This window comes from Bos indicus x Bos taurus, chromosome 29 (genome assembly GCF_003369695.1).
Source record: "Bos indicus x Bos taurus breed Angus x Brahman F1 hybrid chromosome 29, Bos_hybrid_MaternalHap_v2.0, whole genome shotgun sequence".
NCBI lineage: Eukaryota > Metazoa > Chordata > Mammalia > Artiodactyla > Bovidae > Bos > Bos indicus x Bos taurus.
In genome coordinates this window covers 1,048,277-1,067,711 of record NC_040104.1, presented here as the reverse complement: position 1 = coordinate 1,067,711, position 19,435 = coordinate 1,048,277, and the positions used below count along the sequence as shown (strand labels likewise).

Below are 19,435 nucleotides of genomic sequence, written 5' to 3'. Positions count from 1 at the left end.
CACTCAGGCCAGGAGGAGCAGGGGACAGACAGATCCCCAGAGGGGCCTCAACCAGAGAGCAGATCCCACTCCGAGACAGGGGCCCGAGGAGCTGCTTCTAAACATCACGGGGCCTGTTGTTCACACACTACACACATCCTTTTGTGTTCATTACTGTTAATTACAGTGGGAACCTCCTGTAATTAACTGTACGACAGAATCACTCAATGAAGAGTATGGAGGCCAGCCCTACCCACGGAGACACGCTGCCGTATAATTCACTGCTGTCATCACTTACAGGCTGATGTTTCCTTATAATAACATTTTATTGGTACAATAATTAGATTATTTCACTGCCTCCTGCATTCTGCTGCCCCAACGCCCCTCCCCCATTGAGGATTTCACCAACGACGGTTGTTTCTCCCAGGAAACATGCGTATTTTGAACTCAGTTGAACACGGGCTGTCTGCCACCTCCTCCTTGAACCCGGCCCGCCGCCCCCACTTCCAAAGCTGCTGCTCTGGAGCCCAGGGCCCCCAGTGCCTCGGCAGTTGGCACCAGCGAGGGCTACCCACCCAGGAGGAGAGGGAGAGCACCCCCTCCGCCGCCCAGGCACCCTCTCTCGGCCTCAGTTACATCGCAGCCCCCCCACCCCCACCCAGCCCCCAGCTTGGCCCACTTTCCTGCCACCTCCAGGCTCCGCCTCTGGGCCACCCTGGGGGGCTTGGGGAGGGCCGGCAGGTCCCTGGCTGGAGCGGCTCCCTCCTGGACCCGGAGCCTGCCGCACCCTCCTGAGGTCCCAGGAACTTCCCAGGGAGACAGGGATGGGGGCAGTGCCAATCGGACCTCTGGGCCGCGAGAGAGGCCCAACCAGCGGCAAGAAGAAAATGGCTGAGCGCAGCCTCTCACAAAGCATATGGGGAACTGGCCGCCGGCTGGGTCTAACCCAACTGCCAGAAAGACCGCCGGCCAGGAGCAGCCGGTGAGCCCCCTCCTCCCCCGGGCCGCGGGTCTGCTCCGCTGCCTGTGTGGGATCCCGGGCCGGGCTCTGCGCTCGGCCCGTCAGCAGCCTCCCTCTCCCTCTCCCTCCCCCGGGGGAGCGCAGTGTCGCAGACATTCCGAGCCGAGGCGGGGAGGAGAGAGAGGCGCTGTCCAGCCCCGTGAGTGGCCCAGGCGCTCTCCCACTCCCACCAAGAGGGAGGGCCCGGCTTGGCCGGAGCGGCCGGTCCCCGCAGGACGCGCGCGGCGACCTCCCCGCGCGCCGGCCGCCGGAGTTGGGGTCGCGGCCGGGGGCGCGCGGCCCGGGACGCAGCTGCTCGGGCAGCACGCCGATTAGCGCGGCCGCGGCAGACGGCAGATGGGCGCCCGCCTGGCCCCCTCCTCCCGCGGCACAATGGGCCGGGCCGCTCGGGCTCACAATGCGGCCGGGCCCGCGCACCTGCAGCCTGGCCGAGGGGCGCTGGCCGGGCCCGGGCCCCGCCGCTCGCGCCGCGTGTCCTTGGGCCGCGCCCGGCCGACCGCAACCGCGCGGCCTGCGGGGCTTCGCGGCGGGCCTGGGCGCCCGGCCTCCTATTGTTCGCGGCTCCGGGCCGGAGCCGCGGGCCCGGCCTGCGGCGCCCAGCTCGGGGCGGCCTCCTTTCCCCGGCCCCGCGCGGCGCTCCCGGGCGGCGGGCCTGCGCGCCCCCGGCCCTCGCGGTCCCCTGGCTCCCCCGGCGCCCATCGGCGCCCCTGGCCCTCCGGCCCCGCCGCGGGCCGGCCTCCCGGCCCCGGCCGGCGCGCACGCACCTGTCTGCCCCTTGCCCAGCGTCTTCTCCAGCCGGTAGGGCCCCACATACTGCGCGTGCTGCGCCCCGCCGCCGTCCTTCCCCGTCGATGTCATCGCTCCCGGGCCCGGCGCCGGCGAGGTGGGCGCCCCGGGCGGGCGCGCGGGCGGGCGGCGGCAGGGAGGGGCCGCGTCCGCGCGAGTCCGTCAGTCAGTCGGCTGGGCCGGGTCGGAGGCGCCCGGCGGGCCGCGCTCGCTCCGAGACCCCGCGCCTCCCCCGCGCCGCCGCCCCCCGCGCCTGCGCCCGCTCAGCTACGGCAGGCGCGCGCTGCCTCCGGCTCTGCGAGAGGACCGGGCGGGCGGGGGCACAAGGCTTCCGCCGCCGCCGCCGCCGTCGCCGCCGCCGAGGCCCGCGCCCCGCGCCCCGCGCCCCCCGCGCACGCCCGTCCGTCCGTCCGCGGCCGCGCAGCCGAGCCGAGCCGAGCCGAGCCCGCACGAGCGCGGCCCGACGCAGCGGGGGCCGTGAGTGGCTCCTGCGCCGGCCAATCAGCGGCGCCGGCCAATCAGCGGCCTCCTCTGCCGGCCCCGCCTCCGCCCCGTCCGTCAGGCCGAGGCCGGAGCTCCCGGGAGCTGGTCTCCCGGAGGCGAGGCCGGGGCGGTGTCCGGGAGGGGCCGGGGCGAGGCTGGGGCGGGGGCGGGGCCTGCGAGTCTCGGGTCCCCTGCCCACCGCCCACCGCCCCCAAGCCCGCGGCCCCGCCCAGGGGGCGAGCTGCGGAGGCCCGGCGGCCCGCCTTTAAAGCGCATCCCCCGACCGGGCAGGCGGTAGGCCCTGGGGTGGACGGTCTGCGACCCCGGCTCCCGGCGCCGTCCGTGGTGGGCGCGACCACCAGAGTGCAAAGGCGTTGCTAGCCCCTCCGCACCCCCCTCGCGGGGGCTGCGGCGCTGCATGACGCGTGGCCCAGCCGTGACGTGACCTTGCGCGCCCGGAGGCAGTGCCCGGGACACTGCGCTCCTCCACTCCGTTTTCTCGGGTACACGACGATGACCAGCACAGCGGAGTCAAGAACTCATCCAAGGCCACACAGCAGGCCTTTGTGCTGGCCCACCCCTTAGAGGGAAGCCTGACCTGGGGGAGCCTCCTGTTTCTTGCGGAAAACACACGTGCTTCCTGAGCCAGGGCCGCAGAGGCAGGGGGTGGAGGTGGGGAGAAGAGAGGTGAGGGCCGGGAGCAGGGAGCGCCAACCGTGCAGGCGCGGCCCCACACCCTCTGAGCCTCTGGGCGCCCTGATGTGGCTCCGATCTGCCGCCAAGTCCTGAGTGGCCAAGTTTCTCCGGCAGGTTTTCTGCGGGCTCTGGGGCCGCAGCCCCAGCCCGCACTCCTGTCAGGGTAATGCCCTGCTCCGGCCCAGCCTGTGGGGAGGGCTGCGTCAGCTCAGGGAACCCGCAGATCGTCCCAGCACCCGCCCTGGGAGGGCCGGCTTACGTTTTTTTCCCCTCTCTCCGCTCAGCAAAGGGAGGCAGCCCTCCAAACCCCAGCCCTCCGCCCTTGCAGGCGCCCCCTTGCTTCCTGCTTGTTTCTTAAAACGTTGCAGACTGAGTCTTCAGGTGGCAGGTGCTGGGTTCTCCAAAGGTGTGCAGAGCCTCACCCCACAAAACAGACTGCTGCAGACAGCTCCAGGCTTGGGCAGTGGGCACAGGTTTAACTGGATATACGGAGAGTTTGGGACTTTGGAGGGGAGACTCCAGGGGCTGAAGGCGCAACAGGAGTCATCAGGTCAGGATGATGAATCAGGGCAGGATTCGGGCTAGGGCTATCGGCAGACGGAGGAGGGCGGCATGCCCAGGCATCTGGAGGAGGGGCAGCTGCCAGGGAAGGGACATACCCTGTGGCCTGCCTGTCTTGCTCTGCTGGAGCTGTGCCTCCGCGGTCCCCTGGTTTCCCCAGCCTGCAGGACTTACCAGACACATCCTTCTCGTGCCCTCAGTAGCCTGGCCAGCTAACCATTCTTATCTGGATACTCTTGGGCTAAAGCACCTGGCTTTCAAGATTCCCACCCCCCACCCACACTGCACCCTGTGCTCCTGGGGTCTTCCCTCTCTGGCCACTTCTCAGTATTCTGTGTCTGTGCAGCCCACACCCATCATCCTTTCTCAGGGCTCCATGGAGGACCCCTCTGCTTGCCTCTCCGTGTTCCCTCCTCCTCTGTGTTCTGAAAGCACACTGCAGTGACCATGTTATTTCTCCATGTCCATTTCTCCATGTCCACTTCTAGTGCACTTCTAGTGCATTTCTGAATCACCCTTGCCAGCTCCAGGGCCACAGGGCAACCTCCCTCCTGCACAAACCCTCAAACTTAACACAGCACAGAACCATCTTTGTGCCTGGCCCCTCCTGGCCGGGCTTCCATCCGCCTGGCCCAGCACTGGCCTTGATGCAGAGAAAGTCCAGGTGTGAGCCTCACTGGAGGATCTCAGCAAACCTTTAAAGGAGAAATAACATGGTCACTGCAGAGTGCTTTCAGAACACAGAGGAGGAGGGAACTCTTTTGTGAGACCATCTTAACCCTGGTACCAAGTCCAGACAGGACACGACACGAAAAGGAAATTTAAGTCCAGTACACTTCATGAGGCCACACAAAAGTACTTAACAGAGTATTAAAACAAGAATACAAGGGCTTCTCTGGTGGCTCAGTGGTAAAGAATCCACCTGCCAATGCAGGAGACATAGGTTTGATCCCTGATCCTGGAAGATCCGACAAGCCTCGGAGCAACTAAATCCTTGTGCCACAACTTCCGAGCCTGTGCTCTCGAGACCGGGAGCTGTGACTACTGAGCCCCTGTGATGCAGCTACTAGAGCCTGAGCGCTCTGGAGCCTGTGCTTCACAGCAAGAGGAGCCATTGCAGTGCAAACCCTGCAAACCACAACTAGAGAAAGCCCAGCAACGAAGACCCAGCACAACCAAAAATAATTTTTTATTTTTTTTTTTACAAAAGGACAACACATGTGACCAGGCAGGGCTAATTCCGAGAATGTAAGTTACTATAACATTTCAGGATCAACAGTTCACAATGTGAGTGGTCTGAAGCAGAAAACCACAATCATTTCCATAAATGCAAAACAATTAAGGCATTTGGCAAAATTCAACACCCATTGATGGTTTAAACACATACACACACGTCAGTAAACTAGGACTAAAAGGAGCTCCTTCATGGTTCAGCCGGTAAAGAATCCGCCTGCAAAGCAGGAGACCCCAGTTTGATCCCTGGGTTGGGAAGATCCACTGGAGAAGGGATAGGCTACCAGTCCAGTATTCTGGCCTGGAGAATTCCATAGACTGTACAGTCCATGGGGTCACAAAGAGTCGGACACGACTAAGCGACTTTCACTTCAACTGATAAAGGGGATCTAGAAAAACCCAATGACGTTACCCCGGATGGTGAAAGACGAATGGGAATGAGGCAGAAACATCCACTGCCACCAGGTGGCGCTAGTGGTAAAGAGCCCGCCTGCCAATGCCGCAGACTGACGAGATGTGGGTTCCATCCCTGAGTCCGGAACAGCGCCCGGAGGAGGGCATGGCAACCCACTCCACTCTCCTTGCCTGGAGAATCCCATGGACAGAGAAGCCTGGTGGGCTACAGTCCATAGTGTTGCAAAGAGTCAGACACGACGGAAGAGACTTAGCACACAGGCATCGCCACTTTACTAGAGGACCCAGCCAATGTGATAAGGCAAGGAAAATAATATTTTTATATAGCTGGAAAGGGAAAATTGAAACAATCTTGATCCACAGATGACATTTTTTTGTCTGTAGACTAAACTACATGATACTCCTAGAACTAACAAGTGAGTTTGGCAAAGTCACAGGATAAAAAGCCAAAATGTAAAAATCCTGTCTCTGTGTCCTAACAGTGGACAATTAGAAGTTGAACTTGTAAGAACAATATAACTTATAAACAGAATAAAAAACCATGAATTATTTAGAGAAAGTGTAAGAACAATACAATTTATAAATAGAATTTTAAAAATCATGAATTATTTAGAGGTAAATTTAACAGAATGTGTGTGAGACATGTACCCAAAAAACTATAAAATATCGTTGAGAGATCTGAAAAGACCTAAATGCATGCAGAGTCATGCCGTGTTTGTTACCAAGCCAGTCCTGGATCCACTCACCCAACGTGCAGCAAAGCCACTCTTCTGACCCCGGGTTGTGATGACGTGCATTTTATTGCAAGCTCAACCAAGGAGAATGGGCAGCTCAGCTCATGCTCAAAAGGCACAAACTCCCCACAGCTTTCAGGGAAGGGACTTTACAGACAGTGTGGGGAGAGGGGTCACAGGGTGTGCACAATTCTCTGATGGGTTGCTGGTGAAGTATCGGGAATCTCAATCATCAACCATTCAGTTCCAGAGAGTCTGGTGTCTCCATGCTGGTGGTCAGCTTGCATTAGCTTCTTCCACCTGCGTATCAACTTGAGGCCACAGCTCAGAGTATTTCCCGCGGCCCTTGAGGGGGAGGCTTGACTCTGACTCTCATTATTTTTTCTTGCTTGACTCCCACAGCTCAGAGTGTTTCCCGTGGCCCTTGGGGGGGGGGGGGCTTGACTCTGACTCTCAGTATTTTTTCTTGCTTGACTCCCACAGCTCAGAGTGTTTCCCACGGCCCTTGAGGGGAGGCTTGACTTTGACTCTCATTATTTTTTCTTGCTTGACTCCTTGCCTTTGTTTCTGCATTTTCTCACTTCTCTGATTAAATTTGCTCTTCAGAACTCAGGGAAGGCCTAGGAGGCTGAAGCTTGCCTATGTACAAGAGGTGTGGGATCCGGAGGGAATCTGTGCCTGAAGCCCCCACAGGGTCCCGCTCAGTCTCATGGTCATGGGTTCCAAGAATATATTGTTAAGGTGCTGATGTTTCCCCATATTGATCTGTAGGTTTGATGCAATTTCCAGCAAAACCACCCAATTTTTAAAAAGACTTTGACAAGATGATTCTAAAATTTATAAAGAGATACAAGGGACGAAGGAAATTCCAAACAATAATAAAGAAGAAGGAAGTTGAGAGACTTATACTACCTGATTCCAAGTCTTATAAAGCTATAGCAGATAAGACAGAACAGTGCTGGCTTAAAGATAGATAAATCAAAGGACAAGACTAGAGTTTAGAACTCAGTCCCTGCATTTATGACAAGAGGGTTTCAACAAAGGTGCAGAGGCCATCTAACAGAGAAAGACTCGTTCCAGCAGAAGGCGGTGAAGTAAGCAGACAGCAGCTGTTAATAAAGGAAACTGGGCTTCCCTGGTTGTCCAGCAGTTAAGAATCTGCCCTGCAATGCGAGGGACACCAGTTCAATCCCTGGTCCGGGAAGATCCCACGTGTCTTGGGGCAACTAAGCCCATGTGCTATGACTACTGAGCCCAGGCTCTAGAGCCCACGAGCTGCCAGGGCAGCCAAAAATAAACAAAGAAATAAAATTTTACAAAAGAATCTCAAAGCTCACTCACTATCTTTGATGCAAATATCAACCAGACTAATGCTTATTCATACTGACTGGCAACTGTGCAGATATAAACGTAAGAATTATCAGCGTAAAACTGCTAGAAGAAAGCACAGGAAAACAGTGTTTCTGTCCTTGAGTTTATGCGAAGATTTTTCTAGATAAAATGCGAAAGGCACAAACCATACAATTTTTTAAATAATAAATTGGACCTCATAAAAATTAAAAATATTTGTGCTCCAAAAAACACGGTAAAGAAAATGAAAAGCCACAGATTGGGAGAAAATATTTGCAAAACATCCCCAGTAACAGAGTCGCGTTGTGAGTACACAAAGAACACTCGCAACTCAGTAAGAGACAGCTTGACTTAAACGTTGAGCAAAACAGGGCTTCCCCGTGGCACAGTGGATAAGAAGCCGACTGTCAATGCAGGGGACACGGCTTTTGGTCCCTGGCCTGGAAAAATTCCACGTGCCACGGAGCAGGTAAGCCCACGTGCCGCAATGACTGAGCCCGCCTGCAGCAACTGCTGAGGCCCGCGCGCCGTGGGGCCCGCGAGCCGCCATCAACGAGCCCCCAGGTTGCAACTGCTGAAGCCCGAGCACCTGCAGCCCGCGAGCCGCGACTGCTGTAACGACGCCCATGTGCCTGGAGCCTGCGCTCCGCAGCCAGAGAAACCACTGCAGTAAGAATGCAATGCAGAGGAGTCCCCGCTCGCCGTAACCAGAGAAAAGCCCACACAGCAACGGAGGCCCAGCCTACACAAATAATGTAAAAGTTCAAGACTGGGCAAGACATTTCAACCAAGAAGAGAAAGGGATGGCAAATAAGCACGTGGGGGGAATGGCCAAAGTGGTTGGTCACGTGATCCAGGAAAGGTCCAGCCATGGCTACAGGCCTGCTGGAACGACTGAACCCCCAGGGCTGACGGCGAACACTCCTACTGGAGCTCCTGTGTGTGTCGCTGACGGGGGTGCAGACGCCCGGCCACTTTGGAAATCAGTTTGGTAATCTCTTATAAAGTTCAACACACACTTACCACACAATCCAACAATCCCACTCAGAGGTATTTTCCCAAGTAAGCGAAAACTCAGTCCACTGGAACCAGCATGCCAATGTTCATAGCAGCTTTGTTTTTTGTTTTAATTTGTTTTATTTCAGTCTGTGTGGAACCAGAAGCGTTGCTACTTGAACACGTCATGGTTTAGAGTATTACACGTGACAGTCATACTGAAAATAGGGCCATCTCCAAGTTGCAGACTATCTGAAACTGCTCTCTGTTTTTGAGTTAATTTTCACTGGCATTTATCGCTTTACAGGGCTGTCAGTTGCTGCCGCACAGCAAAGTGAGCCAGCTGTGGGTACACACGTCACTGGCTGCTGCTGCTGTTCAGGTTGCTCAGCCACGTCCGACTCTTTGCGACCCCCTGCACTGTAGCCCGCCAGGCTCCTCTATTCATGGATATCTCAGGCAAGAATACTGGAGTGGGTTGTCATTTTCTCCTGCAGTCCAAGGATTGAAACCAAGTCTCCCGCATTGGCCGGCAGATTCTTTACCACTGAGCCACTTGGGAAGCCCACATATCACATATATATGTATGTGTGTGTGTGTGAATAGATATATATTCCCTCTTTTTTTGGATTTCCTTCCCATTAGGTGCCCACAGAGTGCTGAGCAGTTTCCCTGAGCTATTTATACAGTAGGTCACAGCAGCTTTATTTATAATGGCCCAAAATTGGAAGCAACCCGAATGCCCTCCACTGAGTGGCAGGATGGGTAGGCCGGGGTCCCCCAGGGTGGGCACCTGCCCCACCGTAAACAGGACTGTGGCGATGCCCGCCGTGACGCAGATGAACAGCAAGCACGTCACGCCGAGAATCTGGGCTCAAGAGGCGTGGGGTGATGTCACGTATGACATTGGAGAAGAGGCAAGACTGTAGCTTAGGAAGGCGGACTGGGGCTGCCGGGTGTGGGGCGGGGGGGATGGCAAGTCGCCGGCAGAGGGACACGCTGGGGGTGATGGGCGTGCTCTAGGGCCCCGCTGTGGTGGTGATGCGACTGTGGCTTTTGTCAAACTCATCGAGTTGTACACGTAACACAGTTTTACCGCATGTGAATTTTACTTGGCTAAAGCTGACTGGATGGAGAAGGCAGTGGTACCCCATTCCAGTACTCTTGCCTGGAAAATCCCATGGACAGAGGAGCCTGGTGTGCTGCAGTCCATGGGGTCGCAAAGAGTCGGACACGACTGAGCGACTTCACTTCACTCACTTCTTTCTTTATCGTTGGAGAAGGAAATGGCAACCCACTCCAGTATTCTTGCCTGGAGAATCCCAGGAACAGAGGGGCCTGGCAGGCCATGGTCCATGGGGTCACAAAGGGCTGGACACGACTGAAGTGACTAAGCAAAGCTGACTGGCACAAATGGGATCTACCCAAGGAGCCGAGGGCCAGGTGGGGAGAGAGCCTATGTCCTCTGCCCATTTTCAGCATTCCCTGGCTGCGGGCAGGTGAGTGGCAGAATGGGATCTACCCAAGGAGCTGAGGGCCAGGTGGGGAGAGAAAGCATATGTCCTCTGCCCATTTTCAGCATTCCCTGGCTGCGGGCAGGTGGGTGGCAGAAGGCTTCGTGGAGGAGTTGGGCTTGAGCTGCCTGAGGACCTGAGCGCAGAGCAGAAGACAAGGATACCCGGCTGTCGCTGGGCCTTCCCACGTCTACTGCACAGGGTCAGCGCAGATACTGTGGGTGCACAGTGCCCACAGCCCACGCACAGGCCCTCAGGAGGATGATCTGGAATGAGCAGGCTTGGTCACTCAGCTCTATGAGAGGCAGAGGGCCGTGGACCAGCCGCGGCAGGAGGGCAGGGTGTGGGGCTCAGGCCGCAGCAGCTCCCTCAGGAGGGGGTCTGGGGGCCACACGGGGCGTCTGGCTGGCCGTGACTGCTGCAGAGGGTCTCTCTCGCCTGCCCACCGTCCTGCCCCCTTGCGTCCCCAGGGACAGAGGCCCCAGCTCCACAGCACCAGAACTTGCTTTTGAGGCCAAGTGCAGATGGACTCATCGTTCACTCATTCCACGTGGCCTGAGGCTCATGGCCGCAGGGATTAAAGACGGGGTGGCAGCCCCTGGACAGAGAATCACACGAGTAGATAAGACAAGGCCTGGTGGCACAAGTGAGCTGGGGAGACGCTCACAGCCCTGAGTCACCAAGTCACCCCACGGAGAAATGTGATGCTGGGTGTGAGCAATCCCCCCAGGGAGGGTGTGCAGCTCTGAAGACAGGCCAGAGGCACGCGGAGAGATGGGACCGGGTGGGCCTGCGAGGACAGAGGAGGGGGAGCAGTGGGCCCAGGACGGGAGGAGGGGGTGCAGGGCAGGCGGGACCATGTGTCCTCAGGCTCTGTGGGGAAGGTGATGCTCACGGGAGCCTTAATTACCAAGCAGCGTGTGCTCATGGAGAGCATTACGACACAAGTGTCGTGCTTCTTTTGTTAAATGTAATAAGTATTTTATTCTTGATGATGTTATATATGTGAGTGTTTTCATAATTTCATTTTCAGATCGCTCTTGCTAATATATAGAGAGGCACACGGTTCTTGCACTGCCTTTTGTAAACCTGCCGACCTCACTAGTTCTGGCAGCTTTTAGAAGATCCCTTACGTTCCTATATTCCAGCTCAGGCTGTCTGCATACAGAGACGGCTTTACTCCTCTCTTCCGACCCGGATGCCTGTATTTCTTTCTCTTGCCTTATTACCCTGTCCCAACCCCCCTGGAGAGAGTTGAATACAAGTGGAGGCGAGCAGACATCCGTGTCTTGTTCCTGATGTCAGGAGGAAAGCTAGTCTTCTATTGTTAATATGGTGTGAGCTGTGGGGTTTCCTAAATACCCTTTGTCAGGTGGAGGAAGTTCACTTCAATTCCTAATTTGTTAAATGTTTTTATCACGCAAGGGTGTTACATTTGGTCAAATGCGTTTTCTAGGTCCGTTGAGGTGGTGTGGCTTTCTAAAATCCAATTGATGTCGTGTATGACATGAATTGATTTTCAAACACCAAACTGGCTTTGCATCCCTGTGATCAATACCACCTGGTCATGGAGCACAGTGTCGATGGATCCAGTCTGCTAACATTTTGCTGAGGATTTTTGTGTCTATATTTGGAGGGTATGCTGGTCGGAAGCTTTCTTTTCTTGTGGTGTCTATATCTGGCTTTGCTATCAGGGTGGTTCTGGCCTCGTAGAATGAGTCGGGAAGTGTTCTGCCCTCTTCTTGGAAGGGTTTGTGAAGAATTAGAATTAATTCTTCATTAGTGTTTGGTGAGATTCACCAGAGAAGCCATCTGGGTGAGGGTTTGTCCTTGTGCGAATCTGAATTATTAATTCGATCTCTTTACTCGTGACAAGTACGTTTGGATTTCCCATTTCTTTTGGCGTGAGTTTTGGTTGGTCGTTTCTCTCCAGGAACGCGCCTGTCTCCCTACGTTGCTTGGAGCACGTGTATATTCACCTGAGTCCTTTGCTGTCTGGGCCTCCCCTTGGCCTCTGAGGGGCTGAGACTGGAAAGTCAGGTCCTGTCCCCTCTCTGCTCGTCCCTTCCATGGCTCCCCCCACCCTAGGGCTCCTCTCCCACCAGCCGACCCACCTCACCCCGGCTCCTCGCTGGGTACCTGCGTGCCAGGCGCACTTGTCCTCACAGCCTGGAAGGGCCTGCACGTTCTTCATCAAGTGTCAGAGGGTCTGTCTGCAGGATGGCTGTAGCAAGTCCCGCAGACAGGCTGGCTCAAACAGCAAACGCTCACTGTCTCCAGCCCTGGAGCTGGAATCCCAGACCCAGGCGTGGGCGGGGCTGGGCCTCCTGAGGCCTCTCCCCGACGCGTGCAGACGGCGGGTCGTCTCCTCCTGCGTCCTCACAGGGTCGTCCCTCTGAGTGTATGCGTGTCCTGACCTCTTCCTGTAAGGACCCCGGTCCTGGGGGGTTAGGGCTCACTCTCGTGGTCTCACTTTACCTTGTTGCTCAGTTGTAACTCATGTCAGCTCTAGTGATCCCATGGCCCATAGCTCATTTTGCCCTGGTCACCTCTTTAAAGGCCCAACTCCAGACAGCTGCACTCTGAGGCTCCGGGGCTTAAACATGGGAATCTGGGGCACAGGATTCAGCCCATAACCTTCAATTCTCCCTGAGGCCAACATGGCCTCGCCTCTAGAAACAGACATTTCCTTCCAAAGATACCACATCCCTCTCCCCTGCTCACCCCTCCCCTGCTCACCTCTCCCCTCATCACCCTTCTCCCCTGCTCACCTCTCCCCTGCTCACCCCTCCCCTGCTCACCCCTCCCCTGCTCACCCCTCCCCTGCTCACCTCTCCCCTCATCACCCTTCTCCCCTGCTCACCTCTCCCCTGATCACCCCTCCTCTGCTCACCCCTCCCTGCTCACCCTCCCCTGCTCACCCCTCCTCTGCTCACCCCTCCCCTGCTCACCCCTCCCCTGCTCACCTCTCCCTCTCACCCCTCCCCTGCTCACCCCTCCCCTGCTCACCCTCCTCTGCTCACCCCTCCCTGCTCACCCCCTCCCCTCATCACCCTTCTCCCCTGCTCCCCTCTTCCCCTGATCACCCCTCCTCTGCTCACCCCTCCCCTGCTCACCCCTCCCCTGCTCACCCCTCCTCTGCTCACCCCTCCCCTGCTCACCCCTCCCCTGCTCACCTCTCCCCTCATCACACCTTCTCCCCTGCTCACCTCTCTCCCCTGCTCACCCCTCCTCTGCTCACCCCTCCCCTGCTCACCCCTCCCCTCATCACCCTTCTCCCCTGCTTACCTCTCCCCTCATCACCCATCCTCTGCTCACCCCTCCTCTGCTCACCCCTCCCTGCTCACCCCTCCCCTGCTCAACCTCTCCCCTCATCACCCTTCTCCCCTGCTCACCTCTCCCCTGCTCACCCCTCCCCTGCTCACCCCTCCCCTGCTCACCCCTCCTCTGCTCACCCCTCCCCTGCTCACCCCTCCCCTCATCACCCTTCTCCCCTGCTCACCTCTCCCCTCATCACCCTTCTCCCCTGCTCACCTCTCCCCTGATCACCCCTCCTCTGCTCACCCCTCCCCTGCTCACCCCTCCCCTGCTCACCTCTCCCATGCTCACCCCTCCCCTGCTCACCCCTCCCCTGCTCACCCCTCCTCTGCTCACCCCTCCTCTGCTCACCCCTCCCCTGCTCACCCCTCCCCTGCTCACCTCTCCCCTCATCACCCTTCTCCCCTGCTCACCTCTCCCCTGATCACCCCTCCTCTGCTCACCTCTCCCCTCATCACCCTTCTCCCCTGCTCACCTCTCCCCTGCTCACCCCTCCTCTGCTCACCCCTCCTCTGCTCACCCCTCCCCTGATCACCTGTGTCCCCTGCTCACCCCTCCCCTGCTCATCATTTCCTTTTCCACTGCAGGTATCATCTTCTGAGGTCCATTCTACATTACCTTTGGCCCATCTCCCACTGTGGAACTCAGCCCTGTGAGTTTTGTTTTGTTTTGTTTCTGGATGAATCTTGGGAGCCAGAGCCCTGCCTGGCACAAGGTTGGTGCTCAGCCAACGAGCCGCTTCCCTCCCTACAGGTCCCTTTGTTCCATGAGCTTCAGGGGCTGCAGCAGGTGCAGGCATCGTAACGGTGAGTGTTAGCTAGGGTCTCCCCGGGGACAGAAGCCACAGATCTGCGCATCCTCTGTCTCTCTAATCTCCTTCCCGTCTCTCTCCCTGTAATGCCAGGGAGAGAGCTGGAGACCCCCAGAGCAGGCGGTGTGGTTCCAGTCTGAAGGCAGGAGCAGACTGAAGTCCCGGGTGGGAGGGATTCGCTCTTACCTGGGGAGGCTCAGCCTGCTGGGCTATTCAGGCCTCCAACTGATCGGATGAGGCCCACCCACCATTGGAAGAATCATCTGCTTTACAGAGTCCACCAATTCAGATGTTCCTCTTATCCAGACACACCAAGACTCTTTAGACATATATATATTTAAATTTGTTAATTGGGTGGTAATTACAATGTTGTGTTGGTTTCTGCCATACATCGACAAGAATGAGCCACAGGCATACATCTGTCCCCTCCCTCTTGAGCCTCCCTCCCACCCACCCCTCTAGGTTGTCACAGAACCCTGGGCTTGAACTCCCCGCATCACACAGCAGATGCCCACCGGCTACGCTTTTTCCATATGGTGCCGCACCGTGCGCGGCTGCTCGCTCGGCGCACCCCACCCTCTGCTCCCCTCGCTGTGACCGCAGGTGTGTCCTCTGTGTCTGAGACTCCTCTGCTGCCTGGCAAATAGATCCATCAGTACCATCTTGCTAGACTCCACAAGTATGTCTTAATGCGCGATATTTGCTTTTCTCTTTCTGAATAGTAGGCTCGAGGTTCATCCACCTCATCAGCACTGACTCAAACACCCAGACTCTTATTTGACCAAATGTCTGGGCCCCCAGTAGTCCAAACGAGTCAACATGTAAAATCCACGCTCACACTGAGTCTTCACTTACAAACAAGGATGCTGGACTGGCCCATCTGCACTCGTGTGCTTGACCTGCCTCTCTGATCACTTTCCTGCAGTGAATTTCCCAGCAGAGGCGGTCAGGGCACCGGGTGCTGCATTTTATACACTTCTCTCCGCCCCTCCCGCACACGGACCTCGCTCTAGAACAGGTGTGGGGATTTCCCAGGCTCTCCTGCTCACCCCCCATTATTCGAACGCTCGTGAACCACCTTCGTCTGTCTGCCCCCCACGGAACGGGGTCATGTGTTGACACCTGGAGGCTCTGATCCTCTGATAGCCGCCCACTTCACTCGCAGGACGGTTCCGGTCGGTGGCGAGGCTAGAGGTTTCCTCCCCTGCCTTTGGGCACCATTTGCATTTTTCTTTTGTGAATGAGTTCTTCATGTGTTTGCCTGCTTTTCTTTCGAGGTGTTCGGCTTCGCCTCACTGATTTGCAAGAGCCCTTTCAGTGTTGAAGACGTTAGCGTTCCCTGGCACGCTTGCTGCAGATATTTTTTCCAGGCTCGTTCTCTGACTCTCAGTCGTGGTTACCGTGTTCTGTGGGCTAAACGCATTGTCAGCGTCTGTGTCCTCAGGTCTTGTAATCCCTCTACAGTTCCAGCAAGGTAGAGAACTCTGTTAGGGCCCTCCTGCTTTCAGTGGCCTTAACCTCTGAGCCGTATCCGTTGGTGCCTGCGATAGCAGCCTCGGGGCAGGAGGCCTGTCTGCCCACGTGGGGCCAACTGGGGTCTCCCTCCTCATCATTTGGGACTGGGTTCCAGAGGTGCCCACCGGGCACTGCTGCCCATTCCTCCCGAGGACACAGAAGCCTGGGAGCTGTGAGCATGGGGTGGCCCCTAGGGGCCCTGAGATGCAGGAACAGTCAGATTACCGACAAGGGGGTGGGAGAGAGGGTGGCAAAGGTGAGCAGGCTGGGGCTGGGGGGAGGGACACAAGCTGTTGGGATGGAGAGAGCATCCCGGGCCTGGAAGGTTCCCCAGGCCTAGGAGGCCAGTCTGGGTCCCTGGGCATCTCTAGCTTGTTAGCTGGGTGGGTCATTTGCCCCCACAGAGCCTTGGTCAAGCCCCGCAGGGACGAGACGCCAGCACTCGAGTGTGTCTGGCAGCCTTACCATCTGCTGTCCTCCAGGAAATAAAGACTTTTGCGAGCAGGCAAGCCTCCCTAACTTATGTCCCCCCGCCTGCTTGTCCTAGGGGAACCCCAAGGGGCAGTTTTACTCTCTTCTGGCTGGGCTGGGCACTAGTTCCTGAGGTCACCACTCTACCCCTCCACCCCACCCCTCCAGCTCAGGGTGGGGAAGGAGAGATGACAAGGCAGGGGGCTTGGAGCAGGTGACCCAGTGACCCCCAGGGCCAGTCTCAGAGGCCTCCCTGCCTGCACCATGCTGGGATACATCCAGGTTCCCAGTGTTTGGCCCTTGGAGTGGGTTGGCCCTGGCGGGGTCTTAGAGGCAATCCTTCCATGCAGCCCCAGCCCCCTTCCTTCTGTCTGCAGGGGGAGGGACCAAGCCCTGCAGCCCAAGCTGCTCCAGGCTCCCGGCCCCCAGCCTCCTGCTGCACACAAGCTCCTTCCCCTTCTTTGGACACCTGAAGAGGGAGTGGGGGGCCCTCAGTTTGTGGGTACTTCAGACCATCAAGGGCTGACCAGGAAAAATGGGGATCCCTGCTCCTGAGGGACCCCAAGGCCAAGAGGCACAGGTTCCAGGGATCAGGATCTGGCCTGAGGACAGAAACTTTCCAGTAATTCAGAGATGAGTGGGCTGCCATGGGTCCCAGGAGGCTCTGAGCCACACCCCCAGCTTGGTGGGGGGGGGGGACACCGGCTGGTGGGATGGGGTGGAGGAGCCTCCAGAGTGTAGAGACGTCTTTCGCTGCAGGGTCAAGATCCAGGGCCCCCTGGCTTTTCTCTATCTCTGGGGTAGCTATGTATTTCCATCAGCATTTGAATAAGAAATGGGGAATTAAAAAAACAGGCTGTTGTAGCTGGTTGCGGAACCAGGTGAAGGTACTTAATACCGCTGAACTGCACACTTAAAAATGTCTAAGAGGGTAAGTTTTCTATTTTCAACCACAATTTAAAATGTGCAAAGCAGGCTGGACAAAAGATGGGAGTCACAATCTTCAAGGTGGGGCTTTGTTCCTTTCCCCTCCCTTCCCTGGGACTTGGTGGGGGAACAGGGAGCCTGTGACCACTGGGAGCTAGTGTGGCTGGATGGCTCAGGGAGCCCGGCCCCTTGGCCCTGGTCTGCGTGCTGGCCGTGGGAGGAGGGAGTGGGGTGGAGGGCCTTGTTTCCAAGCCGGCTCTCCCGGCGCTGGCCGCCTATTTTTGGAGCATTAATCCCATTCCTCGAGAGACTGCCCAGCCGTCGGCCCCTCCTCCCTCGCTGGCGGAGCTGCCAGGAGCCGGTGCATGGGGGTCGGTGCCACTGCCCGCCCCAGGCTGGAAATGATGCTTGTTAGACCAACAGTGAACGTGGGTGCTGGGTGTGGAAGTGTGTGTGTGTGCGTGTGTGTCTGTGAGAGTGTGTGCGCACGCGCGCGTGTGTGCACATGTGTGAGTGTGAGTACACATGTGTGTGCAAGCGCGCCTGTGTGTGTCTGTGTGTGTGCACGTGTGTGTCTGTGAGTGTGCGCGTGCGTGCATGTGTGTGCACACGCGTGTCTGTGAGAATGTGTGCGCACACGTGTGTCTGAGAGTTGTGTGCACGCATGTGTGAGTGTGTGCACGTGTGCGTGTGTGCACACACGTGTGGGTCTGTGAGTGTGTGCACGCGCGCCTGTGTGTGTGCTTGGACATGTCTGTGAGAATGTGTGTGTGCACGCATGTGTGTCTGTGAGTGTGTGTGGACATGTGTGTGTGCGTGCGCGTCTGTGAGAGTGTGTGCGCGTCTGTGAGAGTGTGTGCATGCACCTGTGTGTCTGTGTGCGTGTGCGTCTGTGAGTGTGTGTGCGTCTGTGAGTGTGTGTGCATGCACCTGTGTGTCTGTATGTGTGCGCGTGTGTGCATGGGTGTCTGTGTGTGTGTGCATGTGTGTGCGCGTGTGCATGTGTGTCTGTGAGAGTGTGTGCATGTGTGCACGTGCGCACGTGTCTGTGTGTGTGTCTGTGAGTGTGTGCGTGTGTGTGTGTGCGTGTGTGTCTGTGAGAGAGAGAGAGAGAGTGTGTGTGTGTGTGTGTGTGTGTGTGTGGAGGGGCCTGTGCATTTCTCCGCCCTCGTTCCCCCTGGAGCTGACCACCAAGAGTTGATGTAAAAGAAACGTGCCCAGGCAGTCCCCACCTGACTGGTACCGGCAAATCCAGACTTAATGACGCTCACACTGGGCGAGCTGCAGCTTAATATTCCATGCGTTTTCAGTGAGACTGTCTTTGTATTTACTTGCTTAACGACATGGGGCCCCAGACACCCTGGAGAGGTCCCGGCCCTGGAAGTGCTGCAGGGGACGGGGAAGTGCCTCAGCCTGCCTTCCCGTTCTGTCTGCTCCTGGCTTGCAGTGAGACCATTTATTTATGTTTTCAATTTGTTTTTTATTATTATTTGTTTTTTCAGATTTAGGAGAAGTACATCAAACATCCTCACACCCCCAGAAGCCAGTCAGATAGATGTCTCCGAAGTGCAAGCAAAGTGTCTCCCTCAGATGGGAGCTGAAGAAAAATATCTAATAATTATGTTGAATGTTAATAATTAAAGTTAATATAACTCAGTGGATTGAGTCCATATTTCTTGGAGTGTGCATGTCTCATCGCTAGGCAAGCCTGTGCATCAATTCTTTGCACGCAAATAGCTGGCAGATTTGCATTTCTGCAGTGTTAGTGTTTCCCACAAAATTGGCCTTTAATACGGGATTTTTCTCTTGTTTTCTCAGGACCCCTTTGACACGATCGGCCACTTGGTCTGGACCTGACCTGATTCCTGAGTCCCGTGTGAGGCAACCTGTGGTTGACCTTGGTCATCCGTGGGCTCCACTATGTCGGGCACTCATGGGAGAATCTCCAGGGGCCATCACCAGCAATCTGGGAAGCAGCCCACTGCAGTGACAGCCCGCGGGGGAAGCACAGGCCTGGGTGAGGACTTGGAAGCCTCTTTGGTCGCTGGAAGGTAGAGCCTTTCAGGACTGGGTGCAGCTGCTGGAGACCTGTGTAGATTCCCCAAGACCATGTTCTCAGGCCTGCGCCTCTGCCCCAGCTGGGCCCCAGGAGCACAGTAGCTGGGACAGGAGCCGGTCAGGGCTGCCCCTCTCGGGAGGGGCCTCGGCCCATTGCGGAGGGAGGCGGGGTCCAGCCCAGGGGCTGCAGGCCCCGCGATGGGGCAACGCCTTGCAGCCCTGGGGTCATGTCCTTTGCTCCCTTCCCACGGCCGTGTGCTCCCAGGCTCTAGTCAGCACTGGCCATGTGTGGTGGCCACCTTCAGGCAGCTGAGCATCCCTGAGCCCCCAGAGCATCCAGCCCCTCCAGCCCGACCTCCAGGGCAGGCCCCAGGGAGCTGCCTGCTGCCGAGGTCATCAGCCCCTCCTCTGCTGCCCGCCGCTGCTGAAGCTCGGGGCAGCCTCGTCCCCTACAGCACGCCCTGTGCTCAGAGCCCCGTGGGCCCTGTGGCTCCACCCAGCCCCGTCATGGGCCCGTCCCCTGCTCCCCTCTGCCTCCCGCTCTGGGTCTGTCTCAGCCTCCTGACTG

The 19,435-nt window shown here is 57.4% G+C and overlaps 1 protein-coding gene and 1 long non-coding RNA gene across 19 annotated transcripts in view; one reads left to right on the top strand and one right to left on the bottom strand.

Moving 5' to 3' along the window:
* BRSK2 (BR serine/threonine kinase 2) overlaps window positions 1-2,121 on the bottom strand; it is a 48,855-nt gene extending 46,734 nt beyond the window's left edge. For 11 of the 18 annotated variants that reach the window (XR_003509306.1, XR_003509309.1, XR_003509307.1 and 8 more), the window contains exon 1: window positions 1,765-2,119. Coding sequence is in view for 13 of the 18 variants with exons in the window: in XM_027531182.1 (XP_027386983.1) it covers window positions 1,765-1,858 (94 nt within the window). In the remaining 5 variants the exon portion in view is untranslated. Of the gene's footprint in view, window positions 1-1,764 lie in introns of all 18 variants that reach the window. The other 7 variants (XM_027531172.1, XM_027531174.1, XM_027531173.1 and 4 more) reach the window with 3 other exon arrangements.
* Window positions 659-18,466, top strand: LOC113885686. Its single transcript, XR_003509311.1, has 4 exons — window positions 659-961; window positions 13,673-13,737; window positions 13,839-13,891; window positions 18,312-18,466. It is a non-coding gene; the product is annotated as an uncharacterized LOC113885686 (long non-coding RNA).
* Window positions 18,467-19,435: the final 969 nt, after the last annotated feature.